General features: G+C 35.0%; 1 protein-coding gene across 5 annotated transcripts in view; it reads right to left on the reverse strand.

Annotated features, from left to right (window-relative positions):
- Positions 1-17,955, reverse strand: part of ptprua (protein tyrosine phosphatase receptor type Ua) — a 575,321-nt gene that overhangs the window by 401,053 nt on the left and 156,313 nt on the right. For all 5 annotated transcript variants that reach the window (XM_030147519.1, XM_030147516.1, XM_030147518.1 and 2 more), the window contains exon 2: positions 17,723-17,851. In XM_030147519.1, coding sequence (XP_030003379.1) covers positions 17,723-17,851 — 129 coding nt within the window. The remainder of the gene's footprint in view (positions 1-17,722; positions 17,852-17,955) is intronic.

The raw sequence follows: 17,955 nt of genomic DNA on the forward strand, positions 1-17,955 counted from the left end.
AAGTGTATAGAGTTTGTTTTTTTGTTTGTTTGTTTTTGAAGCAGGTGGAGGGTAACAGTTTAAGAAAAATAATCTCCATATTGAAAATCTCCATAGCACTGTGGACACAGCAGTACTTGTATATACAGTACAAGTGTATATATGGACTGTAGTTTCAGTTTATGCTCCAATATAAACAGTCTATGGTCAGACAAGTCACAGAATTGAATTAATAGCATTACCATCAAAAACAAAGAAAACATAACTGGCTTATGTATACTACACAGCAAAAGTATATTTTTCTCATTTCTAGTCAAACTATCTCATCACACTGAATTGCTTGAATGCTTGAATTAAGCAAAAATAAATAAATAAATAAATAAATAAATAAATAAAAATCTTGCACTAAGCAAAAAAAAAATCTGCCAATGGAACAAGTGAAAATGATCTTGGTAAGATTTCTTGAAATAAGATTTTCCAGATCTATTGTCTAAAAATAAGTTCTTATATCTCACTGAAAAGTTCCTCTTCAGGTGATTATGTCTTATTTTAAGTGTGATGAGATATTTTGACTAGAAATGAGAAAAATACACTTGGTAAGATTTAGATTTTTGCAGTGTAGTGATGTCTGAATCTGCACTTATTTACGTATGTATGTATGTATGTATGTATGTATGTATGTATTTATTTATTTATTTGGGACAGTGCATCTACAATAATTGCAATTGAACATCTACAACAATTGCAGCTGTAAATATGCCAGATTGTAGCAGCACTGCTCATTTCCATCTGTAGTCCATAGGCAGGTGACAGGAAAGACATTTGACAAAAAGGCAAAACATCCTAAAAACACACACAACAACACAGTGAGGACGATCTACTGATGGTCAGAGGCTTGGTTTTCCTTCATCCAATGTTTAAGTTGTGATTTGAAGGAGGCGTATAACTGTGAGTCTCTTATGTAGAGTGCTAAACTGTTCCAATATTCAGTTCCAGCGACTGAAAAGTGTAGTTTGATTTAACTTCTTTATCCCAAAGTGTGTAAATCATTGTGTTCTACTTGTAAAACTAAGCTGTTGTGTGTTTGGTTAAGTATAACTAATGTTAGCTATAGTTAAAAAAAAAACAAAAAAACAACAGCACCAGAATAGCGTCTTGCTAATTCTAGGGATGCATCGATACCACTTTTTTCCAGACCAAGTACGAGTACGAGTACTTACATTTGAGTACTTGCCGATACCGAGTACCGATACTAGTACTTAATAATCCCATTCCAGTTCTTAGTTCCTTTTGTAAATGTGCTTCATTGTCGTTGTCATTAGTCTGACTGGAACAAAGTGCTGCTACTGACATTTAATGTGTTGGAATGAGCGTTTCTCAATTAATCCACCAGGGGGCGCCGCTCTGAATTAACCATACTGGACAAATACCACGAAGAAGAGTAAAGTTTTATGAGAAGAAGAAGAAAGTCAGTAATAACAAACATGGAGACGACAGAGGCAACACTAATGTGATACTAATATCGCAGCATTTTTGCTACTAAGGTTTAACAGTTTAGCTTCAGCAGGTAGAGAAAAGAGAAATGAGTGATAAGTTTCGTTTTCACTTCCTTGGCGGCGGTTCACACTGCTCCGTACTCCCGGTGGTGTTCTCTGTCTCCGCCAGCACCTAGTAAACGGATGGAGTGTACGCAGAGGACAGACAGAACGCTGTGTCCTTATCTGTCTGTGTCTGTAACGTTACTTGCAGTCAGCGTTACTTTTATCACCGTTGCTTATTTTGAAAAATCTCCACACTCCACACACATTATTCCACCGCTGCGTACCTGCTGCACTGAACTGTGAATGTCACACGGCCGTAAGTGGTATCGGTGCGTTTGTTGTATCGGATTACTTTTACGAGTACGAGTACACACACTGAGTATCAGAGCCAATACCCCATACTGGTATCGGTATCGGAGCATCCCTAGCTAATTCCAATTCATTGCTCTCCTCATGTATTTCATTTTGTCACATTTTGTAAAAGACATTGCTCCTTAACACCTGTTTTAATAATGAACCTAAAATGATGTGTGTGAGTTGGTTGAACTCTTTCTTTCATCTGCGTCACCAGGTGGCTACGTTTCCTATGCTAACGTTAGCGTCCATATGCTACTTATGCTTCATGTTTACACCAGTTGAAGACACAGGTGGCAACACTGTTTTCTAGTGTACAGGAACCATCTGCTGCAGATTTTTGTGTGATAATGTGTTGGGGAAAAAAAGCACAAGTTTCTTCCTTTTTTCTTTTTTTTGTTTTTTTTGTTTTTTTTTTTAGAATCAATACGGCATCACTATGTACTGATACTAAAGTTTCTGTATTTTCCGTACAGACTGCCTGCTCACAGTATGTGGTGCACTATGTTAGGCCTAAAAAACACAACACAGAACTTTCAGGCGGTTTTGTTATCATTGGTTTTCCTCCAGCGACTAAACACGGAGTGCAATTTCACTGTTTGTCCAGAGCTTTTATCATTCAGTGTGCCACTAGAGGATAAGAGGGAAACTGAGTTCCACACCGATAATTCTTGCTATTTGATAAAAAAAGCTACATCACCTTCCTTCACCCCTGAATCTCTCCCCTGTGTGTAGACACGACACATCACCTTTTTCTCCTTCAGAGTATATTTTTTCTTCCGTTTTTTTATTTCTCATGTCTGTTTATGGTCTGCTTGTGGTATTTAGTTGGCTCAGTCGGCCTCACCAAAAATACACACAAACATGGTTTATGTGCCCTTAACTTTTCCCTGGTGTCTGATAAAAGAAAGTGAATTGAACCGACAGTTGCGATGACAAGAGTCACTACTTCAAGATGAAAACACAGGCTTCAGAATCCCCCGTATTACAATGAAGAGTCGCTTAGATTTTCTTGCAGCTGGGAGCGAATCCACCCGCATGTTAATTCAGAAAATATAAACAGAGCTTTGGAGAGTAAATATTCAGGATACAACACTATTTACAATATTTACACTGCATTATTTTAAGTTATGTTATTTGGTTTGCAGTTAAAGAAGGTAATAAAGTCCAAAAACTGTATTAAAGCCACACACAACACTGAGAGCCAACTTATAATGGACAAACAAGCTGCGTGTTTGACAGAAAATTTAAGTTATTTTCTTTCTATTCTGTCTTTTTTTAGCCATTTTGTGAAAACATTTGAGATAGTACAAACCTTTTCTGGTGCTATTTTGATCTATAGAGGATTAAGAAAGTAAAAATAAAAAAGGTCAAACATGTCTGATATCATACTGCTTTATTTTTCCACATACTTTTATCTGTACAGTCCACTTTTTTTTTTTTTTTTAACTTCTTTTTATTAGGGTTTTTCAAATACAAGTATATTTCAAACAAGGTACAATGAGATGCATTTGTATATACTATAAGTTCTCAAAAGGGGAAATGGAAGATGAGTGAATAAATAAATAGGCTGAAATGTTCTTAGAGGTCTTATTTCTGTCTTTGTGCATAAGAAATCAATAGAAGTGAATCCCCAAAGGAACTTTGTGTTGGTAAATGCAAGTTATGCAAATTTACAGGATTTCAGTTCTGTTGCAACATGTTGATGGTCACATGAACTGTTTTCAGCTCAAAAATGTCTAATTTCATCACAATTAATGCTATATTTTCATGTCACAAATGGACAAGTTATATTTGAACTGAATTTACCTGAAAAACAAATATTCTATTCGTTTAGATTCCACATACCCATCACATGTTTTATTTTTACAGGTTGCAAGAAGGATCCATCCTGCTTATGTTACGCCAATACCTACATTAAGAATGTCACACGTCACTTTTTAAATCAAGTTTTGTCATAATAAGCATTTTTATAAAGAAATAACAATTCTATTTTGTTATTTCCTCTTTAGTATGATGATAAACTATACAATAAATAATTCTGATCCTAGTTTTTGCACTGGGATCATTAGTGTAAACGGTGACATGGCTGCCGAGCATCAGTATGATGGGATCTGTAACAACCATGTCACATCCGTCCACTGCCACATTTTGTGTTTTTGTGTCAGCTGTTTTTGTTTTAGATCCACAATACTAACATTTATGAATAAGAGGAGAATTAGCAATAGTAAGTCTATAAGTTTATTACTAAGAAAGTACTGGTACTGACCAGAGCATCATGGGTAATGTCACGTCCGTCCACCAGCAAAAGTTTTCACATACACGTGCTATTCAAAATCCAGTATTTCTGAAAATAGAGCTTCCACTGTCAAATAATATCAGTAGTCTGTGCACAAATGTATTAGCATTATTTCAACACAGTTCTATGCATTTCTTACAACTTTTTTTTTTTTTTTTTGACAAAAATGGCCACTCATTTGACACCCTAAGGAAATTTTAGCCGTTATTCTTAAGAGATGGTGATTTCTTTAACCTCGGCACAACACTTTGAAACTTCCATCTTGTGTCCTATACATGAATATTGTCATATTTGGAAATCATACAAGGGATAAACAATGGATCACAACAGAAAAATGCCTATTTCTTCTTTTACTCTGACTGGAAAACATCAGAGGAAAAAGTCACCATTTGGAAAAAAAAAAAATGAAGTTTTTCAGGTAAAGTCAGCGGTGGCAGCCTTTAAGAATATGTCCTTCAGCGAGGTAGAACTTACTGTATATCTTCCACAACAGACTCTCCAACGCTAACAATTTAAAATAAGTCATGGATCAGGAGAAACTGCTCTGTGTTAATGTGCCATTTAAATGCAAAGAGTCATTCTGCCTCCTCTAGTTAGCTTTTCTACTTTGGCCCCGGATCATCAAAGCCAGAGGTTGTTGAGGAGAAACCCAGCAGAGAAAAGTATACGTGAGGGCAAAGGGTGGAGGCAAAAAAAGCAGAAAAGGTTTGAAGTTCTGCTCAGCAAATGAGCAACATGTTCAAACGCCGAGAGGGAAGTTTGAAGGGAGCGCAGCCTCAGAAGTAGCTTTACCTATGTTTGCAGAGTGTGTGCACGTTGGAGCACTGCTGGAATAGCATTCATAGCTCCCAGGTGATTTATTCTGAGCCATAGCCGCCATTAAGGAGAAATTTTTCTTTCTTTTTTTTTCCCAGGGAGAAAAACTGATATTTACATTCTGTTCATTTGAAATGTTTGAAGACATCAAACACCTGCCCATCTCTTTGTATGAATGTGCATGCATCTGCTGCCGTTTTAAAAGGTCTAGAGTGTAATATTAGGGAAATATTACAGCAGACGTTGCGGCAACTGATTGCTCCCCTCTTCTATCTTAACTAAAAACATAAAACACAACAAAGACCCTCAGTAGAACCAGTGTTTGTTTTATAAGTTCCAGGCATTTTAGTTTAGATCTTAAATCTGGTCCAAACTCACAAGTATATGCCCAATGAGGATGGAAGCCACACTGTAAAAAAAAAAATCTGTAATTTAACAGAATTTTCACTGTTTATTTTACAGATTTTTCCTGTATTTTTAAGATACAGGAAAATATCAATGAAATGACAAAAACAGACTGTGGTTTTACATGTCAAATGGAAAATTACATGAAAAAACTGTAACTGTGAATAACCAAAAAATTTCCATTTTTTTAAAAGAATTTTTGTCTTTTTTCACAGAAAAATACAGTTAAAATACATTTGCAAATGTATCGTATTTTCACAAATATTTCTTTTCTATTTAAGAAATTAAACTATTAATTTAAAGTTTAATACTGTAAAAAAAATAAATAAATAAAACGAGATAAAATTACTGACAATTAACAGTAAAAGAAGTATTTGTTCTGTAAGTTTAACTAGACTTGTTTGTTAATTGACAAATATCTTGTGTAATTACGGGAGGTTTCACAACAAAAATGTTGAATAAATGTATTTTTGTGAATGTATAACATGTATAAGCACTGATAAACTGTCCAAATACAGTTTTTATCAGTGGATTGGACAACTGAGTCTCATTGAAAATTATTTATATATATTTATAGGTAATTTGATTGTTTTAATACATGTAAATATTCTTTATTTAAGATTAAAAAGTCAAAAAAATATGCAAAAGCTCACGTAAAGTTAGGCCAAAAAGCTGTATTTTAACTATGGAAAATTACCATATTTTTATGAGATGGTTATTTTCTGTTATTTTACAGTGTTTTTTCGGCACCCCTGTTGCTGGAATAATAGCTTTTTTTTTTTTTTTTTACAGTGCACTACTTTAAAATAAAAAAAAGAAGAGGAGGAAGACCATGAGATACTGTAGTAACATGTGGACCCAATCCCAATTCACCCCTTAGCCCCTCCCCCTTGGCCCTTAGACTTGACACTATTGGGATTCGGCCGTGGACTCCGTGGAAATAAGCCGTCATGTCTTTTTCTAAGATAAACTAACAATTCTAATGTTCAGATCAAAACACACAGAAATGTAGACTACGTAACATGTCTTACATAAGGAAACACACTTCAAACAGGGTGTTCTTTCTTTTTCTCATGACTGTATGTTATCTATTATTTAAGTACCTAAGTATTTATTTTCTTTCTAGGCAAAAACTGCTGTATTTTTGTTTTTGTTTTGAACTCTTTTTATTGAAATCAGAACAATGACAATATAAAAAAGTCATATACAGTATCCAATATATGTGATGGCAGAACAAGAACACTACACCTGCACTTATGTACATGTACACACAAATACACACATAAAAAAAAAAAAGGAGGGGGGTGTCTGCAGGGCTGCCAAATTGAATAAAATAACTTTACATTATCTTTTAGTGAAAATTTGATTTTCTCCAAATGCAAGTGTTGCATAATATGTTGTAACAGAGCCTGGTGAGTTGGAGGGTTTTTGTTCTTCCAGTTTAACAGAGTAAGTCGTCTGGTCCAAAAACTGCTCTTTTGATCATAAAAGGTTCCCAACCCCTGATTCACACCAAAATGGAACATGTATTTTTTTTTTTTTTTTTTAATGGAAAACTACATAGTTGCATATATATTTCAAAAACTATCCGTCAAATGTTAACCTTCCATGTGAAATTCTGGGTTATTTTCATGTAACAATTAAGTTATTTCATTTTGCTTTTGCTGTCACATTAGTGTTTAAAACTTTTATATTTGCACATATTAATACCATCCTTACATCATCTAGACATCTACTGTTCATTTGAGTTCTGTCCAAACATTGATGTTAAATTAATTTCCCAGATTGACAGCTCGTTTATATTAGCCTCAGTGTTTTATACTGAAGTCTTCCTCTCATCTATGTAAATCTATGGGTTAGCGTAGCTCTGCTAACATTGCTAAAGGTCAAACATGATATGAGAGAGTGAGTTATATTAACCTTCCTGTAAACGTCTGCCTACAAAAGGCTCTAAATACCAAAAACTAATTATCACTCCGCTATAAATATCCAATATAGAAGAGCGCTTACATTCATGATGTACGGGCTGTTGTCAGACATATCACACTTACTTTTTCTTTTTTTATTTGCAAAAGACCAGATGGAAATGAGCAATGTAAGGTTTTAAGTGACAAACACAATAAAGTACTGACAAGATTGACACGTTGGAATATTTATTTATCCTGACCAATTTCTTTTCAGAGTTTTATAGTGTTTAGAATTAGGGATGTCCCAATCCACTTTAAAGATCGGTATCGGCTGCCGATCTGGCATTTTTTAGAAGATCAGATCGGATTTAGTCTTCTGGGGGGTGTAAGAGGGGTAATGCCCTCTCAAATTTAAGTTTCTGAAAGTAGGGAAAAGGAAAATGAGCTGCATAACAGCAGGAGACTTAGAAGAATTAGTAAAGCGTTAGTTTCACTTTCACTTTGTACAGCTGTATGGTCTGCACATACTCATTGTGAGGTACATATGGCACAGAACACTCCCCCGTATAATCCCTGGATGGACCTGTCCATAGACGCACTATAGCAGGGGTGGCAAACATACGGCCCACGGGCCAAAACCAACCCACCGAAGTTTCTAATTTGTCCCACAGTATGAATTTGGAAAGTGCAAAAATTATACTAAAGTTATTAGGAGTCAGAGAAGTCAAAGTTGTTTTAGTTCAGGTTCCACATTCAGCCCAAATGTAATCTCCAGTAAAATAATAGTGTAATAATCTATAAATAATGACTCCAAATTAAAATCTAAATTTAATAGTAAAAAGTATTGGATCAGTATCGGCAAAATTAATCATAAAAAAAAATCGGATCGGAAGCAAAAAAATTCAGATCGGAACATCACTATTCAGAATATCTATCTATATTATAAAAGTTAAGTGTCCTCTGTGTGTGTGTGTGTGTGCGTGCGTGCGTGCGTGCATGTGTGTGTGTGTCTGGGGATTCACACACATTTCGGAAAGAGCTGACTGCTACAGTTTGGCATACTTACGGATTTTTGGTCAAGGAACACACTAGCGAAAACGGCAAGTTGATAGGACCAATATTTTGGGAAATATTAGTAATTTTGGAATATAATAGCCTTACAATTACGTTGCTTTACGCAGAACGGTTTGGCGGTGACTGCTGGACAAATGTGGTACTACAGCATGCATAAATACACAACAGCATACAAACTACCACATCTAGAACCCGTGGATCCCCACAGGTCAACGTGCTGGTTTGATATATTTGTCACATATAAAGCCGCATTTCCACTATGTGGAACCAGCTCAACTCGGTATTCCTGGAGACCGTTTCCATTACAGGATACTACTGACTTTACAGTACCTGGACGTCATAGCGATATGGTACGTTATTTCCGTGTCATCTGTTCAGAGAGTTGCTGAAAACTTGTTCGTTGCGTGTTGTCTCGTCTGAATTTTTACATCGGCCACCAAAGACTGAATCTCCTCGACCGACCATGGTGTAGTTTTGGGCTGTTATCATGTGAATTAACGTACCGCTATATTTACTGTCAACTTCCGCATCTGTTTTTTGTAAAACGGCGGGTCACAGAGAAAACGGTCTGACCAATCAGTGGTCTGCAGTGTTATACGTCACGGTTAAGTAGCGCTTGGAACCTTGGCGTAGGTGACACCAAAAAACTAGTACCAGGTACCAGATTCCAAGTCCTTTTTCGTAATGGAAACGCAAAAAGGCCGAGCCGAGTCAAGTCAAGCCGCAGTGGAAGCGCGGCATTAGACACACTGAATTCATGTATATTTTAACACAACATGCTGTAAAGGCAGATGATGGGCTAATATACCAAACCATGTGAAACACATATTTGCTGTATAACTTTGCAGTTTGGACAAAAATCTTTCACGTATCTTGACAAAATGTTACCTATACCGTTCTTATTTCGCTTGCCACTGTATGTTTTTTTTTTTATCATCTAGCATTGCATCATTGTTATCCAGAGCTGTGTTCCAGATGAAGTGCCATGCTGTAAGTGAATATTCTGTCTTTGTTAGAGTGGAAACAGTGTAAAGTCAGTTTGATCTGTTCAGTTCCCACACAGAATGAAAAAAGATAGCCTGTCAAACGTTCTAGTTTATCCTGCAGTTCATGAAGAAAATGTTGTTTGGACGTTTCCAAAACACACAGTGAAGTAACATTGTAAATATACTTTTTACCTCAAATTTTCCATGAGCTTTAAACTCTTGCAGAGACGCTAAAGAGACTGCAATTGAGACAACAACTTAGTTTATTGGGCAGCAGCAGCTCGATACTATTGATTTCCGCCCAGCAGCCGGTAGAATACCAATGACATGAAACATTGCAGCTAAAAAGGAACATGTTACGCCCTTCAGCTTTGCAGGTTTTTTTTTTTTTTTTTTTTTTTTTTTTTCTTTCATGATGCTGTTTTTCCTGAATCTTCTCTGCCTCCTTGTCAGCATTGTGATGCAGGATGTGCGATATGGTAAAGCTGAGTGTTTGAAGCAGTGTGGGAAAGCAGACTTGATCGCTGTATATGACAGACACAGTTTCCGCTGTTCTTTTTTGTAAAACTGAACAGGTTTGTGCTGTGCTTGACAAGATTTAGATTGAGGCTCTTGTAGGGGATTTTATTGGAGTTGAATTTAACTGAATCCACATAGGACACCTCAAAAAAATAGACTCATTTGTAGATTTTTCAGGTATTTCAGAGGGTACTCCACTGTAAAAAGTTTGAGAACCATTGCACTAATCCTATGACTACATGTAAATAATTGTTGTAAAATACAGTTTGTCATCTTTTCACGGCCATCAGATATGACCCATTGGGATGTTCAGAGGCAACATAGTTACCGTGGAAACACCATTATCTCCTATAACACAGGTGTCAAACATGTGGTCCGGGGGCCAAATCTGGCCCGCCAAAGGATCCAATCTGGCCTGTAGGACGGATTTGTGAAATACAAAAATTACACTGAAGATATTAACAAGCGAGGATGCCAAAATCATTTTAATTCAGATTCCACATACAGACCAATTAGATATCAAGTAGGTCAGACCAGTAAAATACCATCATATTACACCTAAAAATAATGAAAACAGCAAATGTTATCTTTGTTTTAGTATAAAAAAGTAAAATTACATGAAAATATTTATATTAAAAACTGTTATTTTACAAAAAATGTGAAAAACCTGAAATGTCTTAAGATAAGTAAATGCAATTTTATCAATATTCTGCCTGCTATTAAATGTTTTGTGTATTTGTAATTGTAATGTAAGTTGTAATGTACATGTGTAAAGGATAAACTGATAATCTGAGGCAGAATATTGTTGAAATTGCCCTTGTTTTTCTTAAGACGTTTCCAGTTGTTCATGTTATTCAGATTTTTGGAGATGTTAACATTATCATAATTTAATTTTACTTTTTTCATTGTTATTTTACTGATCCGGCCCACTTGAAATCATACTGGGCTGAATGTGGCCCCTGAACTAGAATGAGTTTGACACCTCTGTTCTATAACATCGATTCAATAGTAAAACCCATGGAGCTGGATCAATGACAGTGGATGGAGACACTAGTTTTTATGGTCAGGTAATCAAATATTTTAGTAAAAAAGTACATTTTTACCTCTATTTCCTCTGTTTTTGATACAATACCACGCAATTGTTTTTTGAGCTTTTATGGACATCAGTCATGATCAGTAAATTAAATGTAGGAAAATACCTGATTTTCATTTAGGAATGCAAAACACTGACCATATTAAAACAATAAATGGTCATAAATCACTTCAGAAAAGTTAAAAATAGAGAAAAAATCATTTGGAAATTGCCCTAAAAGTAGCGCTGGGTCTTTATGAGTTAAATATACTTATTTGTTCTTTTAGTAAAATTGAACAGGTTTGTGCTGCGCTTGACAAAATTTAGATTGAGGCTCTTGTAGGGGATTTTATTGGAGTTGAATTAAACTGAATCCCCATAGGACGCCTAAAAAAATGGATTCATTTGTAGGTCGATATTACTAGAGGGTACCTTTGAACGGTGCAAACACTGAGACAGGTTTGTCTAGATTCGTATCAAATGTTCACATAAGAGTAGATCAGGGGTGGGCAATTAATTTTCATATGGGGCCACATGAGAAAGTTTGACAGAACCGGATCAATACACTTACAGCTCTGCTCAATATATATCTCTATAAAAACAATAAATGAAACAATACATTGAAAATGTGGAGCACAGAATACAACTATTTAATGAATATTCACAAAAAACATTTTTGAATATGTGCAAAACCAGCTCTACATTAACTTTACATGAAAAACAATAAATCCATCCACCTTTGTTTGGATATCTCAATTCCTTTTGTTTTTATTTACCTTTGACTTCAGTAAAGAAATACTTACAGTCCATGTCTTGTTAAAAACTCTGCATTCCAAATCAGTCTTTCTTTCAAACCGATCAGTGCATAAGCCTTATGCTAAGTATAGAAAGTACACACAAAAATATGCTAATTTAGCAGATTCTTCAAAATAAAAGCATTGCCGCTGTATTAGTTGCATCTATTACAGTGATATATATTTGCATTGACTTTTAATTTGCCAATGACCTCATGCAGGCTAGTCAGGGTCAGCTATCGGGCCGCATGTGGCCCCCAGGCCTTATAATGCCCAGGTCTGGAGTAGATGATGTTAACAGGTGACACGTAGAGTATAAATAAAAGGATTCCGCTCATTTATTACTATTCAGGGCATCTTTTGCAGTATGTTGATCCATGCATGTTTCATGACAGTGCAATTTTAAGGTCAACATTAGTTAATGCAAAAAAATGGACCCATTTGTAGGTTAATATTATAAGAGGATGTCTCTAAAAGCTGCAAAAGTTTGCATTAGAGTTAATTATAGGTCAAATATTAAAACTTAAAGACTGTACTATTTTTGTGTCAACTTACAAGTGAATTTTTCTCTGTATTTCACCGACTTTAAGTAATTATCACTATTTATCACAATATTATCCCTTTTTACTGAAAACCATGTATATTACTATATTTAATTGACTGATACTAGTTATTAATTTAAAAAAAAAAAAAAAAAAAAACTAACTCAAGAGCAAATTTAACGGCTATTATTTTAAAACGGGGAAAAAATTAAAAAGTAGCTTTTCAGATAGGTATGCATGTATAAATTTCTCAGTCAAGGCTGTTGAACTCGTTTTAGTTCAGGTTCCACATACAGACCAATATGATCTACAGTCAAATAATAACATAATAACCTACAAAAATTAATGACTCCAGATTTTCTTCTCGGTTTAATGTGAAAAAAAAAAAAAATTATATTATGCCTATAAATAATAACAACTTCAAATTTTTGTCTTTGTTTTAGTACAAAAAATAACATTAAATTATGAAAATATTTACATTTACAATCTATCCTGTAACAATAAAATGTGAATAACCTGAACAAATATGAACAACCTAAAATGTCTAAAGAAAATTAAGCACAATTTGAACAAATTTTCTGCCTGTTCCTCTGTGTTTACTGTCTTTGTAGATCTGATCCATAATGCACATGTATAAATGATAAGTTGAGGCGGAATATTGTTAAAATTGCTCTTATTTTTCTTCAAGAAACTTCAGTTTTTTCAGGTTTGGAAAGTTTATAAAAGTACATAATTTAATATTTTGTTTAGTTTTTTTGCACTAAAACAAAGTTATTATTTTTAGCTTATCATGCTATTATTTTACTGGTCCGGCACACTTGAGATAAAATTGTGTCGCATGTGGTCCCTGAAAGAAAATGAGTTTGAGACCCCTGCTTTATATAGTATATAACGGCAAAATCAGAAGTACTCATAAACGGCCAAAATAGGCTCAGACCCCTAAGGGTTAATAGAGCCTGTTTAGGTCTTTGAGAGTTAACATGCCGAACATTTATTATTGCAGTTTTCTTTTACAGTATATTTCACTGAAAATACAGCTTTAAGGTCAGCACTAGTTAATGCCGACTCTATGATCTTGGTACATGAAGACAGGACTTAAAAGTTTTATGGTACAGTAGTTCAAAGGAGACAGCATGTTATTGGCTGATGTAAAATACTTAAGAAAAGTGTTAATGTTGCATGTGGAACAAATCCCCCACGGAGCCTGTATTTTATGTATGAACCCCTTAAGTGGACACACAACAGGCTCCAGTGATAAAGGGATCTCACACAGCTATATATCAAACCTTCATCTCTTATCTCGCAGCATCTGAGAGGACCATGCAAGTCATCCGAGCATGTTCTCATCCCGCCTGAAATCGACCTTCTCTAATAGATGAAAAGAAGATAAAAAAGAGGCCTTTGTGGCACCGCCGGGCCCCTGAGGAGCACCAGGAAGTGTAATCAGCAATGACCCATGTTAGACTCCACCAATCCTGGGGAGTTCGTTAACATACCCAGCCTTTTCCCCAGGGGAGCTGTGCTTGGAACGGCGGAACAAGCACTTGATATCTTGCGAATGAATTATGAAATCCCGGATGTCTGCCGGCTCCTTCTATGAATGGCCACAATTTGCCAGAGCCAGCAGCCTATAACCAGCGCCGTTCACACTCGGATGTGTTTTCTCAGAAAGTGTGCTTGCGCAGCATTTCCCAAGAAAATCAGACCATTTTAAATAAGCGCGCATGGTGAAATGTCAGTGCAGATTGGAAGCGGGCCACCTGTGTAGATGCATGACAAAGGTGAATAGAAACGCAGCACGAAGCCGACTGGGGAAACAAGCTGTCAGTAGGTTGATGATTGGAACAGGGTCCAAGGTAGGGAGATTGTTTGGCATGAATCATCGTGGAAACCTGGTGAGCACGCAGACAGAGGCGGCGAGTCCATCTTAACAGCCATTAACATTCAGCCAGAAATAAAAGCACTTTCACATTTTACTGAAAGAATATGTAAAAGCACCACTGCAATTGAAAAAAGGACTGATTTAAGTGTGTATCAGGAGTGTGTCATAAGAACAGATGTGTGTTTAAGATCCAAGGAGAACACAGTAACGTTAACCAGGTAGAATTTACTTTGACTTAACCCATAAAGAGCCAAACTGTTGAATGAATGAATGAATGAATGAATGAATGAATGAATGAATGAATGAAATCTTTATTTCGAACATGTCGACAGTGAAATCAAAACCAAAATCAACCAACAAAATATAAGTACTGGTATGTAAATGATTGATAAGCAAACAAACAACAAAATACATAAATAAATACTAATAGTAATATATATATATAAATAATAACTTTAATAATAATAAAAATAAAACAAATGAAATTAAATTATTCATGCTCGAAAAGGAGTAGGAAGAAGTAAAAACTTATGTACTCCTACCCCCAATTTCTATTCCTTATGATCACAATATAGCAATTATTATTTTGTATTAACAGCAATATAATACTAATACTAATAATAGTAATGCTAACACTAATAATAATAACAATAACAATACTACTACTACTACTACTACTAATAATAATAATAATAGTATAACAATATCACACCTCCTTTTTCCTATATACACTAATATGATAATACCCATTTACAACTTATTCTGCCAGATATTAATACCAGATATTAGTAAAAACAAAATAAACACAATATTCTATATTGTTCTATATAGTAATATAGTAATAATATATTCATATATCCTTATTTAAGCTAGATATTATCAGCACATATGTGGCAAAGTCCCATTATGAAACCATTCATCTACCGATGTAAACTGTTTAATACCTTTATATAATAGTGTTTTCTCCAGAAAAGTGCGGTAATCAAACAGGGTCATCATAATTAGAATTTAAACGGTAATACTAACCATTGGCAATTTTACCACGGTTTATCGTTATACCGGTAATTGTTACATCCCTAATTGAATCATTAAAATAAACTTTTATAATTATTATTATTATTATTATTATTATTATTATTATTATTATTATTATTTATTTTATTTTATTTTTTTAATATAATCTATTACTAGAAATTCCAGGTGACCCCAAGGTTGAAAAACTCTGTACTAATGTCATTCAATGATATTTTAAGCTAACAAACATTATTTTCTTCTAATTTCAGGTCTAATTCATCCCATCTTTACTATCTATAGCCTATACTACCACATGTGTGTCTGAATGGCATTTGTTTTATTATATAAATTAAAGAGAATGGACTAGACTAGAAACCCTCATTGTGTTGCGTTTCAGTCAGATGTGCTTTCTAAATCAACACTCCATAACAATGGCTGCGATAATGAAGTAGATGTTATTCTTAGGGCCATCCCCATCCGACACATAACAATTATCCTGCTTGGACTGCTCTGAAATTATTTCGACTTAAAGTTTGGACTTGTATTCCCTCTGGTAATTGACAGAAATCTGCTTAAACAGTCATAGTCAGTTTGCAGTAATTTTACTTGTTGTTGTTATTTTATTCTGAACATTTGCAGAGTTCCCATAATGAAGCATCTGAAAAACAGCACATTAAAGCTGCAGTAGACCGCTGCAGTGTTTTTGTTCCAAAACAGCAATGTTTACGGCTCTATTTCTAGAAAAAAGCTTCTAACTCCGTCTATCTCCAGACACCTCGTGGTGCTTCTCTAGTTCGTATTTGTTTATATTTGTATTTTCAAAGAATAATGCAAATCCAAGCTCAAGCTTTTGCAAACATTCTAGCAAAATAAATAAATAAATAAATGAATAAGGCCAGACATAGGAGTGGCCAAGAGTGGTTTATTAAAAAGAAAACTATTTCAGTGTTTACTGTACCTTCAGGTGTTGCCTTGGTAACATTCCTGTTCAACTAGCAAACATCCCCCCCCAACTGTAGAGTGTCTATTTTTGTAGGTTGGTGCAAAGAGGTTCTTTAAGTGTATTCTGTTGTGCACCTGTTCTTTTGTCTTGATAATTGGTCAGAGTCACATAAGCGCTGCTGGACGTAACATTTAGAGCACAACAACTGTGTCACATGCATAGAAAATATATACAAAAGGATTACTCAGAAATCACAGTAGTTTTCAGAAAGCGATCCAGGAGAGGGACATACACTACAAACAAAAAGTTAAGGATATTTTTCATTTTTGGGCTATTTTTTTCAGTTGGGATTCTTGAACAGTGCTTTTTACTTTTTTGTGTGTGAATTGAAACCCTTTTTTTTTTTTAACCCTTTCATGCATGAATTATGAGAACCTTAGTCAAGATTTTTGTCCTGAGTGTTTTTATTCCTTTTTAGGTATTTATGAACATATTTTTCATGGAATTATAAAAATGTCCACTCAGCTGGAGCCCATGTGTTTAATTTTTGAAGCGAAGAAACATGTATTTAAAACCCGTCATCAGAAAGTGATATGTATGTGAAAACTATGAAATAAAAACAGTTTTCATGCAGCTAATCTGCTGTTTTGTCGCATTTAACATACTCTAATACTAGTTATTACTCACTTCATGGAGATAATATGCAAAGAAAAAAAACCTTTTTGTTTAAGAAAACTGTTAATTACAGTCTAGTAAAAATTATCAATTGATTTACATTCAAACGTGTTACTACAGATCAGGTTTATCAAGAACAGCAAAGTTACAATAATGGTATGAACTTACATTTACATTTATAATTATGCATTTGGCAGATGCTTTTTTCCAAAGCGACTTTTACAGGGGAAAACCAATCAAATCACTCAATCAATCAAATTTTATTTATATAGCGCCAGATCACAACAAAAGTTATCTCATGACACTTTATATATAGAGTTGGTCAAAACCAGATTCTAAGCCAATTTACAGAAAATTGAGTTGCAGTGTATGGGATGATACATTAGCATCCACTGTTTTAGCTGTCATGCAAATAAAACAACCAAACCCACGAATACACAAGAGAACGGCTGGAGAATAGATGTCTACTGTAGTGACCGCTATGCATGAAAGAGTTAATAACATAGTTAAACATAGTTTTATTTACAAATGGTAAGAATGACCAAAAAAATTACAAAAAAAAAGACATATCCTTAACTTTTTGTTTGTTGTGTAGGTTCAGTCTGTGACAAAAAAGGGGCCTATATAGTTGGGTAAAGAAAACTGGGGGCAGCCGTGGAGAGTCGGCTTGTGAACGAAGGGTTGACGGTTCGATTAATTGATTAATGCAAATAGCGTAAAAAACAAAAAAAGTAGTCAAAATGTGAAGCTGAATGGGATCAAATATTATTACGATCTGTTGTACATTGGGCAGCACTTGTAATTACATTTAGACTCAATTCCCTCAAACATGGAGGACACAGGCCTGTTGGCTGGATGGCACTAGTTTCCCATGAATCCCCCAGTGAAGCGGTCCCAGAACCAGAGTCATTGAAACCTACCTCGTAGAAGGTCTGGGGTCGGATGCGGCCAATTATACGTCCTGATCAGTTGCCAGTCAAAGTCGTCCTCTTGGCCCTGGCGGTATTCACACAAGCCAGGGTCTGAGTCCTCATCAAAGGTACAGCCAGCTAAAAGCAAGAGAAAAAAAACAGAAGAGAAAATAATAAACCAGTGGAAATTAATCAAAGGGTTGTTTGCTACCTGAAGAGATTTGGCAAAGGAATACAATCCG

Source organism: Sphaeramia orbicularis, chromosome 11, assembly GCF_902148855.1.
Source record: "Sphaeramia orbicularis chromosome 11, fSphaOr1.1, whole genome shotgun sequence".
NCBI lineage: Eukaryota > Metazoa > Chordata > Actinopteri > Kurtiformes > Apogonidae > Sphaeramia > Sphaeramia orbicularis.